The 12,728-nt window shown below is 43.6% G+C and overlaps 1 protein-coding gene across 1 annotated transcript in view; it reads right to left on the minus strand.

Annotated features, from left to right (window-relative positions):
* Window positions 1-791: 791 nt before the first annotated feature.
* The window catches only part of LOC135905277 (uncharacterized), a 60,852-nt gene continuing 48,915 nt past the window's right edge, over window positions 792-12,728 (minus strand). The window contains exons 7-12 of the mRNA XM_070538035.1: window positions 12,241-12,336; window positions 12,102-12,143; window positions 9,568-9,657; window positions 8,072-8,137; window positions 4,108-4,206; window positions 792-1,469 (exon numbers count right to left, since the gene is read on the minus strand). Of these exons, the coding sequence (XP_070394136.1) occupies window positions 847-1,469; window positions 4,108-4,206; window positions 8,072-8,137; window positions 9,568-9,657; window positions 12,102-12,143; window positions 12,241-12,336 (1,016 nt within the window). The 3' untranslated portion in view covers window positions 792-846. The remainder of the gene's footprint in view (window positions 1,470-4,107; window positions 4,207-8,071; window positions 8,138-9,567; window positions 9,658-12,101; window positions 12,144-12,240; window positions 12,337-12,728) is intronic.

Genomic DNA, 12,728 nt, shown 5'->3' on the forward strand with positions numbered 1-12,728 from the left:
CCAGCACTGCATTCATTTCAATAAAGAACCAGTGCAAAACAAGCATCTGAACCCCATAGTTGATGAAAAGCGCTCCTTATAACAGTGCGAAGCACGTAGCGCTCCCCGCATAGGTTTTCTGGTAAAGATCACGGTTGCAGACGCTGTGGCAGCGACGGCAGCTTGCGACGTGCGGAGTGACCTCACTAGCCTTTCGCATATCAAAGAACCAGCCTAGCAATTGATTTCATTGTTGCTGCAGGCGCGCTATGGGTAGGCAATGCAAAGTTAGAATTCCAGAAGAGGAGCTTGAATACGAGGAGCGGCAAAGGGAAAAGAAACGGCTGTACAGCCTGCGGCCGCATGCTGCCAAAATCGCCATTACTTCCATTACTACCCTTAGTCTACATTACCATTACTCTAAAGCAATAAAACTTTGAATACCCCATCATCATTTGTGGTGGTGGTTTTCAACAGCTTCGCTGGACACACACTTTCGCAGGGCCGGGATGGCGAGTCCATTTTTTCTTTCAGAATTTTCTTTCAGATTAATACATGCATCCAAATTTAGGACTGAAGTTTGCTAGTATCCGTGGTTTATTGTAGTTTGCATCGGAGCAATGATACGAAAAGCTGAGACATATATGTCGTCACAACGAATGTTGTATCCTATTATGTGGTCGTACATGCAATTGCGCATTCAGATCGCGTGTACCGCGTTACGTTCTTTTAAAGATCAATATGCGGATGCTACAGGAGAGTCTCGATTTAATCTTCACGAGTTGAACAAAATCACTCTCTGCCAGGTTCACTCCGCTGTTCACTGCGTTATTTATTGCCCCAATTAAATGGTGTACCTGAACATCATCACTTTTTTCCGTCGTTCCGAAGTAATGAGGTGGCATTTTGTTCATGAGTAATCCGCGGCAAGCCAATCGTAGTATCTCGCGGTAAAGATGATGCCACGAATACGTCTTTCCGCGACAAATTCCCTACGCTTTCACCATTCGTTTGTTCCGCCGAAAAATTATCCGAAGCCTCGTAGCCGTCGTCGTTGTCATCGTTTTCGTCCAACAGTAATAAAGCGTTCGTCGAAACGCTCGTTGTGCCGTTACCATCACTGCGTGCCGTAGAAGCAAGTGAAGTATCCGTGCCGCTCTTTGTTGAAGGCGTTTCAGGAATCGTCGCTACACCGCCTTCGCTTCCGTTTGCTTCAAGCACTCCACTTCCCTGCTTATCGCTTCGCAGTTCAGCCGAAAATGATGCGCTGGTGTTACCGCCTCCTAGCGGAACATGCTCCTTCCTTCGATCCGGAATTTCAGCTATAGTCGACACTGCAATGTTGTCAACGAAGTTTTGCTGAGGTTGGCCCTCCATGGATGAACCATTTTCGGGAGGCCAGAATATATTTATGGAAGTCTTTTCTTTTGACCTCAGACCAGAATTTTCTTGGGAAGAGGTGATTCTATCAGTGATGATCCTCCGGCCATCTGTAAGTAAAGAAATTACTGATATTCATCTACTGAGCCGATCAGATTGGTTCTTGGCTTAAGGAATTCGATAGGCAAGGTTCCAGGAAAAGATGGTTCAAGAAAACTTGAACGGTAAGCCGCGGAGGTTCAGCATTCGTGACTATCGCTTGCCATATGAGGGTGATGTGTGACTATTGAAAGCTTAAAATAATGTCGCCAGATAGAAATGCCTTGGTTGAGCGATGCTGACATCACCCGAGGTTCGAGCCAGACTTGCAAGCGGAACAAGATTGGCACTCTTTTTGAGAAATAATGTTTCGATGCAACATCGACGCCAGCAACAAATAGCAACCTTATCACCATGTTTTTCTTTCACCCATAAATTTACTTAAGCCTTAGTTTATATATGTATTATTTTTTTTTCTTGAAAAAAGATAACAGCAAGCTAGTTTACGAAACTATAACGGTAATGAACCTGCCGAAACAATAACGCCAAATTGAAAGCGATAATTAACTTTATTTTTACATGTGAAAAGAAAGTTGTACTGTAAACTTTGAGAAAATGCACAAGGTGTTTCAACGAACACTTTCAAAAATTCTCTGAGGTTGCCTGTGGCACATAGCACAATTCCAGCTCATCAAGTGGTCCGCTCGAAGCGGCGGACACTACGGGGAGAAAACATTGAAATGCATAATCGACTAGTGAACAAATATTTAGTAATTAAATTTTTAGCTAGTTACCTTATAACCCATATTGCAATTTACAAATTCTAGCCGTGAAGTTCTCAAGGCGAATCCACTTGGGACGAATTCTCAAGATGACACCAGTTTCGAGATATTAATTCCTGAGATTTGTGGAGACATGCGTTGGCATTCCAGTTGCTTTTGCGCTTGAATGCATAAAACGATATTTTTATAAGAAATAAACTGGGATGCCAAGGCATTTCTCCACGAAGTTCGGGAATATCTTGAAACTGGTGTCATCCTGAGAATTCGTTCCAAGTAGATCCGTCTTGGGAACTCCGCAGCCACAATTTGTAAATAGCAATATGGACCGTAATGTAATTAGGTAAACGCTTAATTATTTAATTTTTGTTAATGATAGCGGTGTCACACGACCACTTTCTATCACGATCACGGCTGATCCGGATTGAAATTCTCGACCGCAATTGGCTGCATCGCGCAGCTTGCGCAAAGGAACCAATCGCTACCGAGAAATTCGATACGGATCGGGCTTGATCGCGATCGAAAGTGCGCCCTGTGACACGCGTATGAGTTGATTATGCACTTAATTTTCTTGCCCAAGTAATGTACGCCTATTCGGGTAGACCAGCTCATGAACAAAAATTGTGCTATCTGCCACGGCCAATCTATAAAAATATTTGGAAGTGTACGCTGAAACACACTGTGTGCAAGGGACCAGCGAAAAAACAGGACCACCAAGAAGAAGAATGGGATAAGACAGTCGCTGTACTTACAACCTATATTTATGAAAATCAGGCGCTGTAACGTAACGTTATATAATTCTGATTTTGTTCCAATCTCTCGAAGTGAAACTTACGTTACCACCGACACAAGCACAGGCAGTGACGCGCAAGATTGTTTCGAAAGAACAGTTAAACGCTTTCCTCGTTTATAGCAGGTGACCTTTCTTTGGTTCCACGGTGAACAGAATTGCCTACCTCGACAGGTTTTTCTTATTTAATTGGCTGACAAGTGACGAGGAGCGCGCAGAACAGGAGAGGGTTTCGGTGGGGCCGAGCAAGGACTGTTATAGTAGACAACCGGGGGAAAAGAACGGTGCCGGTGTCTTCGATTGGTCCGATTCCCCTTGCATAACTTGTGGTGGCTCGTTGACGGTTGTGGAGGCGTGCAACGGGGTGTTAAAAATGCCGCCAAGAGGGATGGTCCGTTAAGGATATTTGGCCCAGTGGTGTCGTACATACGCGTTAAAAGGGCTTGGCAACGTTATACTTTTACGCTGAACTTTTATTATACGCAAAGAAATCAATTCTTTCTGGCAGCTCCGAGTAGAAAGCACCGGAGCGACCAGTGGACAGCCATCTTCTATTCTTTTTGGAACGGGGCAGTCTTCGGCTATAGCAAAAAAGTTCAGCTTTCTTGTCTAACGCGAACAAGTCACACTGACTTGGTCAGTTTCTGTGGTTTTGTGAGGACGTGTAAAAGGAGAGGTGAGTCAGGCGTGGCCAGAAAGCATTTGCACCAATCGCGGAAGGCTGGCGGTAACAAACGTGTAGAATAAAAGAAATGTTTTCTTTCTATTTTGTGCGGCCTAACCACGCAGAATCAGTGTTTGCACGTCGCCTTGAGATGGGGAATGTTTGCGGTTTTCGTGATGTCTCGTTACCAACAGGTGAAGTGGGCGCGGCCCCCAATATGACCAATCGCGGAGCGCTAACAAAGATAAATAGAAATTTAACAGATTAGGATACCTTTACGTTATAGCGTCCATGGTAGTCCTTGACATCCGACCAGCAGCACTTGCGTTAACCCCGCCATTTGACCCGAACACAAGGCATAGCGTTGCTGAATGGCTTGTTTTGCTTTTAGAATTGGCATTTCGCGTTTTGCCATTCAATACCCTGAGTGAGAATATGCATAGGCTACTTAGTCATTTCAATGTCCTACAGCTTACCAGAAATTAGGATATGACTGTCTGGCGGTCCCGAGGAATAACTGTCGTGGTTTTTGTGGGTGGTAGAGGCGTTTGTCTCTTCCCACAGCTGCGTTGTCTCTGTTATGCCAAAAAATAAATAAATAAAAGAAAGAAGGGCTATAGACTTGCGCGACCTTGCGATCCAGTTTCCAGCTAAGTTGTTTGGTTCGATCTATTGTAAGAAAAACTTATGTTACGTGTTTTTATATTACATGCCTTAAAAACGTTGCCCCTTTAGCCCCTTTCTATGACTGGTTCGTTTGAAACAGCGTGTGAAATTTGCGCCACTTGTGAAACTCAATAATACGCGCTCTGGAGCGCTTGGATACCTTACTTATTGCACAGCATGTAAGTGACTCAAACACTTTGCATTTTCCCCACAAACAACCCATACCATTCTCCTAAATGTTTTCGCGAAATTTAAACTTTCTGTAACGTAGAGCTCCCTCGGGACACCGGGACGAATATCGTAAAATGGCCATATAACGCTTTCGAGCGCTTGAAGAAGGAATGTGCCACAAAGTCTGCATTTTATACACTTGCATTTAGGATGGCACGCGAATTCACCGTAACGTTTCCATCATGTTTGCTAAATTTGATTTTGGTTGCATTGGTATTGCCACGACAGCGGGATAAATTCTGCACCACCGTTTAACAGTCTAATATAACGCTTTGGAGCACTTATAAACGTAATTCATTGCAAATTTTGCAATTAAGCCACGCACTGTCAACTTGGCTTGCACATTACTCGTATAGCAGCCTTCAATTGCACCAAATATAAGCAAGGTGCCTTGTTTGGTCAACAGGGAACGCCAGATAAACGAACTACAAAGCACATAGGTCGCATGAATATGGGAAACAAGAAAAGAGGTTTCGGTGACCATTTACAATGTTTCTAATTAGGTTAGGAACGTGAATGTTTCGCCGCACATTTAACCCTACATCCACGTATTTTCATTGAATTTGCAGTTGGTGTTTTGTACAGCTATTTTAGGACTATGAGAAACATTGCGGATAACGGCAGTATGACACAGGGGAACGGTTGAATAAGTAACTTTTTGCAAAGTGATGTAAATAACAAAGCTAACATTTGTTCGTAAACGACTTGGCTGGCATAGTTCGCCGAGGAAACAGGCAAAAATCAACTGCATGACTCGTATAACACATGAAAATTGGGATAAAAGGAGTATTCAGTAATTATTTTGAGAGTACATAACTAATCCTACTAAGAGTACATCCTACTGATTCACTCCATACCTACTCTTGAATCACGACGAAAGCTGCTAAGACTTGAATTCCTTTCCCTTCTTCTCAACAACAGGCTTGAAGTTAAACCATTGACTTATATAACGCCAGCAATAACACGGCAAACCAGACAGTATCATCCGGATTCACTAACACCCTATTATGCTCGAACTGACACGTTTAAATTTTCTTTTTTTCCCAGAACAGTATCAGACTACAGTTTACAGACATAGTGTGACTAAAATTTGCATAAATTTGTATTTGTTTGTTCTTAATTTGTGCTCTTTTGTTTGTATACGTTCTATTGCCCCTCTGCTTGGACCGAAAGGTCTTTAGTATGTACTAAATAAAATAAATAAATAGTAATAAAGTACAAACTTAAAATTTTCGGTTTCGGTCACCAATAGAGTGTTCCCTATTTCCTGTAACTATGAATCTGCTGCCGCTTTTGTACCTATTAGGGAGGTGGGGAAACATTGTAAGCGTTCCTTAAAACACCTCTAAGTGGACATAAAGAGAGGTTTAGCAATTCTGATTTACCCTCGATTTGATGCGCATATTGAAAAATTTCGCTCCCTAGGCCCATATATTTCCCACATTTGCTCAATTATGAAAACCGTGAGTGTGATGTTCTTCCAGAAAACCGTGAAAACAGGCATTTAAGTTTTTCAGGGCTTATGGTCGCAATAACAGCTTTCGTGTAAAAAAAGAAAGAGATAAAAGAAACGGTTTCCTAATGTCACCATTCAGTAAAGGAACGATAATAACGTATTCCATGGCCGCACGATATAAATCCATACCATAATCATTGAAATCTGGCTAGTCTTCACAGAATGTTGCGAAATTATCAGTTTTTAAGACATGACCTGAGCTCAGTGCAGCAATCATTATAGTGAATCAGCATAGCAAAGAATATGCTTTATTTATTGACTAAAAGAATGTAACGTTCCGGAGGAGCACATTAGCTTCGAGCGACATTACAATACAGGGGTCTTGAATACTTTTGACCACCAATGAACCTTACACGCATACCGAAACATCAATAGGCAATGCTTTTGAGTCCCACTCGCAGAATAAAGCGGGCGGAAACTGATCCACTCCTTCGTATTTAGCAGTGAAATACTTTAGCCGATGTGCCGGACAAGCCGTACTTTAACGTCCAAGGGAACGTTCACTGTGAAACGGGTAGTTCACCGCACAGAGACGATACTTTAGATCTGGAGCAAGTTTCGGGACACCAGGCGTTCCGGAAAAGAGGTGGCATGCAAATATTAAAAAAAGCGTGTGTTCTCTTGCCCCCCCCGCCTCCCCCCCCAAAAAAAAATGAATGGAAAACATCACAACTACGTTGAACAATCTTCCTAGTCAAAGCTGTTTGTCTAACATTAACCGCACGAAAACTGGTTCACCATTCATAGGTAAAACAAAGTGAATATTAAAGCTTCGTTTGGCCTACATACCTGTATACAGGTGCTTTCAAGTGGTATTGATCTACCATGTACGAAGTAGAAGTGTGTCTGTGATCACCGGGTGTTTCGTTGGGCTAGTCGATGCACATGGAGAGAGAGGTTCGGCCAGCATAAGGTTGCACGAAGACGACAGGAAAGCCGTGTTCTCGTGCTCCGTCTTTTCTGTCCTGCTCTGGCAAACTTATACTGGCCGAACCTGGTCATGTGACTTCTCGAGTAAACAAATAATGCTCTATTCTTGGTTCTATAGCCAGGCTGTTAGATTCAGCATATGCGAGTCCGATTAGTCAAACAGGCGCTCTTATATTCGACTTGCAGCGTTCCCAGTGTGCAGAGGCACCGAGCTAAATTTAAAGAGAATGTTTTCTTGGCGAGTTACCATCACTTTTCAGTATAGGATACGCAGCTTCTGACGTTTGTTTCTAGCCTCTTTCGTACGCACATCCCGGAAAAAGTGCAGTGTAAGTCTAAGTGCCACTGGGGCCACTGTGCATTTGCGAGTGGAGTTACTAAGCGTGTGTCTGGCTGTCCGATGAGCCTCTGGGCCACTGGGTATGGACAACTGTGGCCACCAAGTATGCGATGACTATGATGCTGATGATGATCGTGATGATAACAGTGATGACGATGACCACGATGAGTACGATGACGATGATAAGTGACGACAAAAATTTAGAACCAAATTCATTCTCGAGTTGACTTCGATCAAATGTTTTCACTCCAGCGCGGCTCTCGCCAGAAATTATGCAGTTTGTACACACCATTCCCATGCCCAACTCGATCTGGAAGACATTGTCTTTCATTGGCTCTGACGGCGTGGTGACAGCTTCCTACTTGTATTCCAGATTTCTTTTTTTTTCGATTCGAGCTTAATCTTGCTACGAAGTTGTAGCAAGTGTACGATAGTTGGTATCATTTATAAGTCATTCCCCGTCTCCATCAATAATAACTGTGGCTCTGCCCTTAGTAGTGGCCATATCAGTGCGCACCTGCGTTTTGTCTTGAACGAAGTTTAGGCGACGACGCTACCAATATTATCAAAATACTGCCCCTAAGAATGGCCGACGAAGGAATCTGCAGTTTAGGAGTCTGAGATCTCGCCTGCAGAATATTGTTAGGTGACAAATATTGGTGGATCGCGCACATCCACATTCTCTGGTTTTCTGGTTCCGAAAATATCCGAGCAGAAGAACGCGGTACTCGGTGAGATATTCCTCAGAAATCCACACCTTTTGACGTCGTTCTTCTTGTTGGAAATACTTTCCTCCATAGCTGGAGTACTTCGGGTGCACTCTCTGGTAAAAATCGAAAAAGAAAGAAAAAAGAAAATGAAAGCATCAGAAATTATTCAGTTCTAAACTGCCGCGACAGCTGCTCTTAGCTTGACTATTGCCATCTACCTCAGTCCTCACACCACAGTCAGTACGCGACCGTACCAACTTACGACAAAGCAGGACAACTTAAGTACGGGTCAATAGGTTTAGACAACAACTGCGATTTTTTCATAAGCTTAAGGAAGTCACTAATGTTTCCTCTAGCCATATAGCAAAAAAATTTGTTCTTAAACTGCTGACTTCAATAAAATGTTTATTGCGAGAAGCTGCTATTAAAGGATAGCTGTACTTAGTACTATATATGAGTGTAGGCTATGTGAGCTAAAGATGAGTGTGACGCTGAAGTGAAAAAAGAAGCAGACAGAACGAAAAAACACGCACACGATAAAACTTTACAGTGCACTTAAGTTGGTGAGCCATCTCGAAGTCGGATTGATGTTGTCGCGATCATAACATCTTTTAAACGCATACATACCCCGCTTTCTCAAGGAGCGTTATCCTGCCATACTTCAAGTTGGCCCCAGTCAAAGAATAGGCTCCAAAACTTCCTGACAGTGCGCCCAATGTCTACCACCTGGACTTACACAGAAAGAAAAAACACTAAGTGCTCTTCCACTCTGTGAAGAAGGATGACCAGCGAAGCTGTGTATGTGGGCCCCTTAATGGCGATCTGCACTACCGCCGCGGGTCGGCCTGGTATTGCACTATCTTCGGGATTTTGTGTCTACAGGCGGACACGATCATGGGGGAACTATCCCTTAAAGCTTCGCGGTAAAAACGTGGTCGGGATCATATTGGAAAAAATGAGCACGCTAATTCCGGGTAACGCCACGTCAAAAACGAGTCGGAAAGGCCTTCCTCGTAGTTGACCCTTTATATCAGCAGTGAGCATCTAGCGGCCACCCTGCTGCACCTTACTACTAATTTTTAGTATTAACTGATATACCAGTGAATAAAAGACGATACACATAATGAAGCATAACGCGCCTGAGACATAACGTGAAGGGCAACATAACGTGAACTGGCAACAGAAATTCAAAAATAATGGGGTTTTACGTGCCAAAACCACTTTCTGATTATGAGGCACGCCGTAGTGGAGGACTCCGGAAATTTTGACCACCTGGGGTTCTTTAACGTGCACCTAATCTAAGTACACGGGTGTTTTCGCATTTCGCCCCCATCGAAATGCGGCCGCCGTGGCCGGGATTCGATCCCGCGACCTCGTGCTCAGCAGCCCAACACCATAGCCACTGAGCAACCACGGCGGGTAACAGAAATTCAGGTACCATGGGAGTGCATGCGGCAAGCACTGAAAAACAAATTATGCGTACTGCCGGATCAGTGCGATTGCTTAACACACGAGAGACGTAATTTATGCAAGCGTTGCTTACCACAGCTGCAACCAGGCACAAAGCAACCTCGTTCGTCTTTGGTGGAGTTCTCCACACATCGCATGCCTGGCGGACATGGCGCGGAGCATTCTACGTGAAAGAAAGAAAAAAATGCTGTACTAATAAATTGTTCAGTCAGCACGACAGCGCCCTGCGATTGTCGTTACCAGGTCACTGCTCGCGAAGCTATAATTCAAAGTTTCCGTTCCTGCACTTTCATCTGAGTCTTGAGTCCAATTAACCTAGTCCTGGTCTGGCTTCAGCTTCAATTGCAATAATCCCGCGCACGAGATAAAGAGCTTGCCACCTTTATTGAGAAATGCGAAACATTTAGCAGCGAACACTAAGCTCCATGCACCGATTTCCGGACACTTCTTCAGTGCGTTTACGCTCGCTTGTCTGAGCACTGAGCTCCCCGAATGCACACAATCTACTATACAGGGTGATCGACGTAACTTAAACCAAGGATTAAAAAAAGTGGTTCACCGCAACTGAATGAAACCAATGACATATGGTTTGTCGTCATGTGGCGCTCCTTAGGGTACTTTTTATATTGCGCCTAATTAGTTAATTAACTAAAGTCAATTATGCAAAAATTTTTATTATTCCCTTTAGGCCCAAGTGCGTACCGCTATGTTGTAGAGGGCATTCGAGAATGACTGATGCAATTTTTTGTGGCAACATACTACATGCTGCGTGGCGTTTTTTGTGACGTTTGAAGAAAGCCCGCGAAATATTAAGGCATGTGACTGCACTCGTGCACTATCGTATTTCAGCGCGCTCAACCGTGCGTCGAGCCTATCGCTTATCAGGCAAGACGGTGCTTCCTTTCCGTGTGCCACCGTGAAAGGTGCGGACGCACTGTGAAGCCGAAGCCTAGAGCCGTGCCCGCTCACTTCGCCACCGTCCAGCGCTGCAATACGATTGCGCATGAGCGCAGTCACGTGGTTGTTTTTATATTTCGCGGGCTTCCTTTAAATGCCGGAAAAAATCACCACGCAGCACGTACGTTGTCATAAAAGATTGTACCGGTCGTGTTCGAATGCCCTCTGCAACGTAACGAAACGCACTTGACCCTAAATATGAAAATTTCACAACTGATCTTAGTTAATTAAACTAATTAAGCACACTACAAAAAAGATACCCTATGGAGCGCTACGTGACGGCAAACCATATGCCGTTGATTTCGTTCTGTTGCGTTTAACCACTTTTATTAAACCCTTGGTTCAAGTTACGTGATGCACCCTGTATATTGTACCGTAGTTCAACTGCAGATAAGCACCGCTAATACGCGATGAAAAATGCGATACGCCGTAGTGCCGCCTGTCGATGCACTGCCTCTCTGACTAACGTGACCACACGTCCTGATTTAGATGGGAAAGTCACCCGCCAATTACGCCGTGCTTTGCGTGTCTTTTACGCGCTACCTTACTGGCAGGATGGAAGCTGCCGAAAATGTGAGTGGTTGTAGTAGCTTGAAGCTTACCGTCAGTTAGGTACTAACCACTGTATATGCCCCAGATGCACAGTAGGAACGCTAGTGTTTATGCGCGCAACGCTGATGCATATTGCGGTACCATTGCGGTATGACGCCTGCAACGGCACTGGCGGCGCTCCTCATCACGCTAACGTTCTGAGACGCATGGTGGCAGCCACGGCTATGTTTCTGCTGAGCCGCCACATTTCTTCGCGTGATGCGTCGTGCCCACCTGTTGTCCCCTCGCATGGTTAGTACACTGTCCAAGAATCGTCAGCCCAATTCGCCTTGTTATCGCTTCCGGTCTTTTGCTTTTCGGGCGAACTTGCGAAATTTTTAGTGAGATAATCCAGCAGGAAATGTAGCCCTGTAAGCGGGAGCCATTGAACCCGAGATATATTATTCGTTTTTCTAAGACTGCTCTTGCCGAGCTCTTGAAACTTGTTTCATACCAGATGCAATGTGACAGGGAGATCCTCTCCGATCAACACTTGGTGATCGAAGATCAGTAGGCCTGAAAAAGTTGCTTAAGACCTCATTTTTTTTTGCTGAAAGCTAGGAAGCATTAAAATAACTCTTGTCTGGGCTCATACGATGGACGCATTCTGTCTCTCGACGTTATCTTCAGGCAGTAGAAGCACATTATCATTTCGCTCAAACTCGTAACCCTTTCTTACTCCTCTGTAAGAACCTCCGAGAAGATCTAATCAACAATTTCATCTAACTGTTAACGAATTCTATTAAGGTTTACTTTCATCTCTTGGAAAAGAGTTGTTCAAAGTTTAAAGTTATGAAATTAATCACTCGTCATGGTTAACTTGCCCAGGCTATCCCGGTAGTTGCAAACAGGTTCTTGAAGGCGCTATTGCTGTCTTTAATTGCATTCAACGCGTTCGAAATTTTATCATGGCATGGCATCACTCATAAGGCTTGCTCTCCTATATACATGTGCAAAAATATTATTCTCAGTGTGCTTAAAGAACCAGCTAAAATAACCCCAAATGGCAGCCAGCATCGTACTAAAGGCGATTTAAGAAAAGATGGTGTCAGAACTTACTCGATGTCTCGATAGCATTGGACGTGGAAGTCATCGAGGATTCTATAGACAGAAGCACATCAAAGTTCAGCAACTTGCCGTCGCAGAAGAACAACCTTCACTCCTAGCAATAGTGAATTATGTTTTGTACGTGGCTTACCGCAAGAGCAACCCATCAAGAAGCAACCGTGAAGATCCCGAGGTGAGTGCAGCTCGCAGTTCATACCAACTGGGCATCGAGGGGTGCAGTCCGATTCTGCGCGATTCGATTGAAGAAATCATAGGAATACTTCTAGCTGGGTTAGTCGGGGAAACATAGCTATTAGAAGAAGGGCGCAAATTAACGTACACACAGATGAAGGACCCAGGACCAGCGGTCATCTTCCATCCTTCGTTAGTCCATCTGTTAATGTGCGCTCCTAGCATATATATATATATATATATATATATATATATATATATATATATATATATATATATATATATATATATATATATATATATATATATACGAGAACAAGCAATTTCTTGGATTTTGCTGGCTTGCTCTGAGTGTCCTTCAACCTTGATATATATATATATATATATATATATATATATATATATATATATATATATATATATATATATATATATATATATATATGC

Source organism: Dermacentor albipictus, chromosome 4, assembly GCF_038994185.2.
Source record: "Dermacentor albipictus isolate Rhodes 1998 colony chromosome 4, USDA_Dalb.pri_finalv2, whole genome shotgun sequence".
Classification (NCBI taxonomy): Eukaryota; Metazoa; Arthropoda; class Arachnida; order Ixodida; family Ixodidae; genus Dermacentor; species Dermacentor albipictus.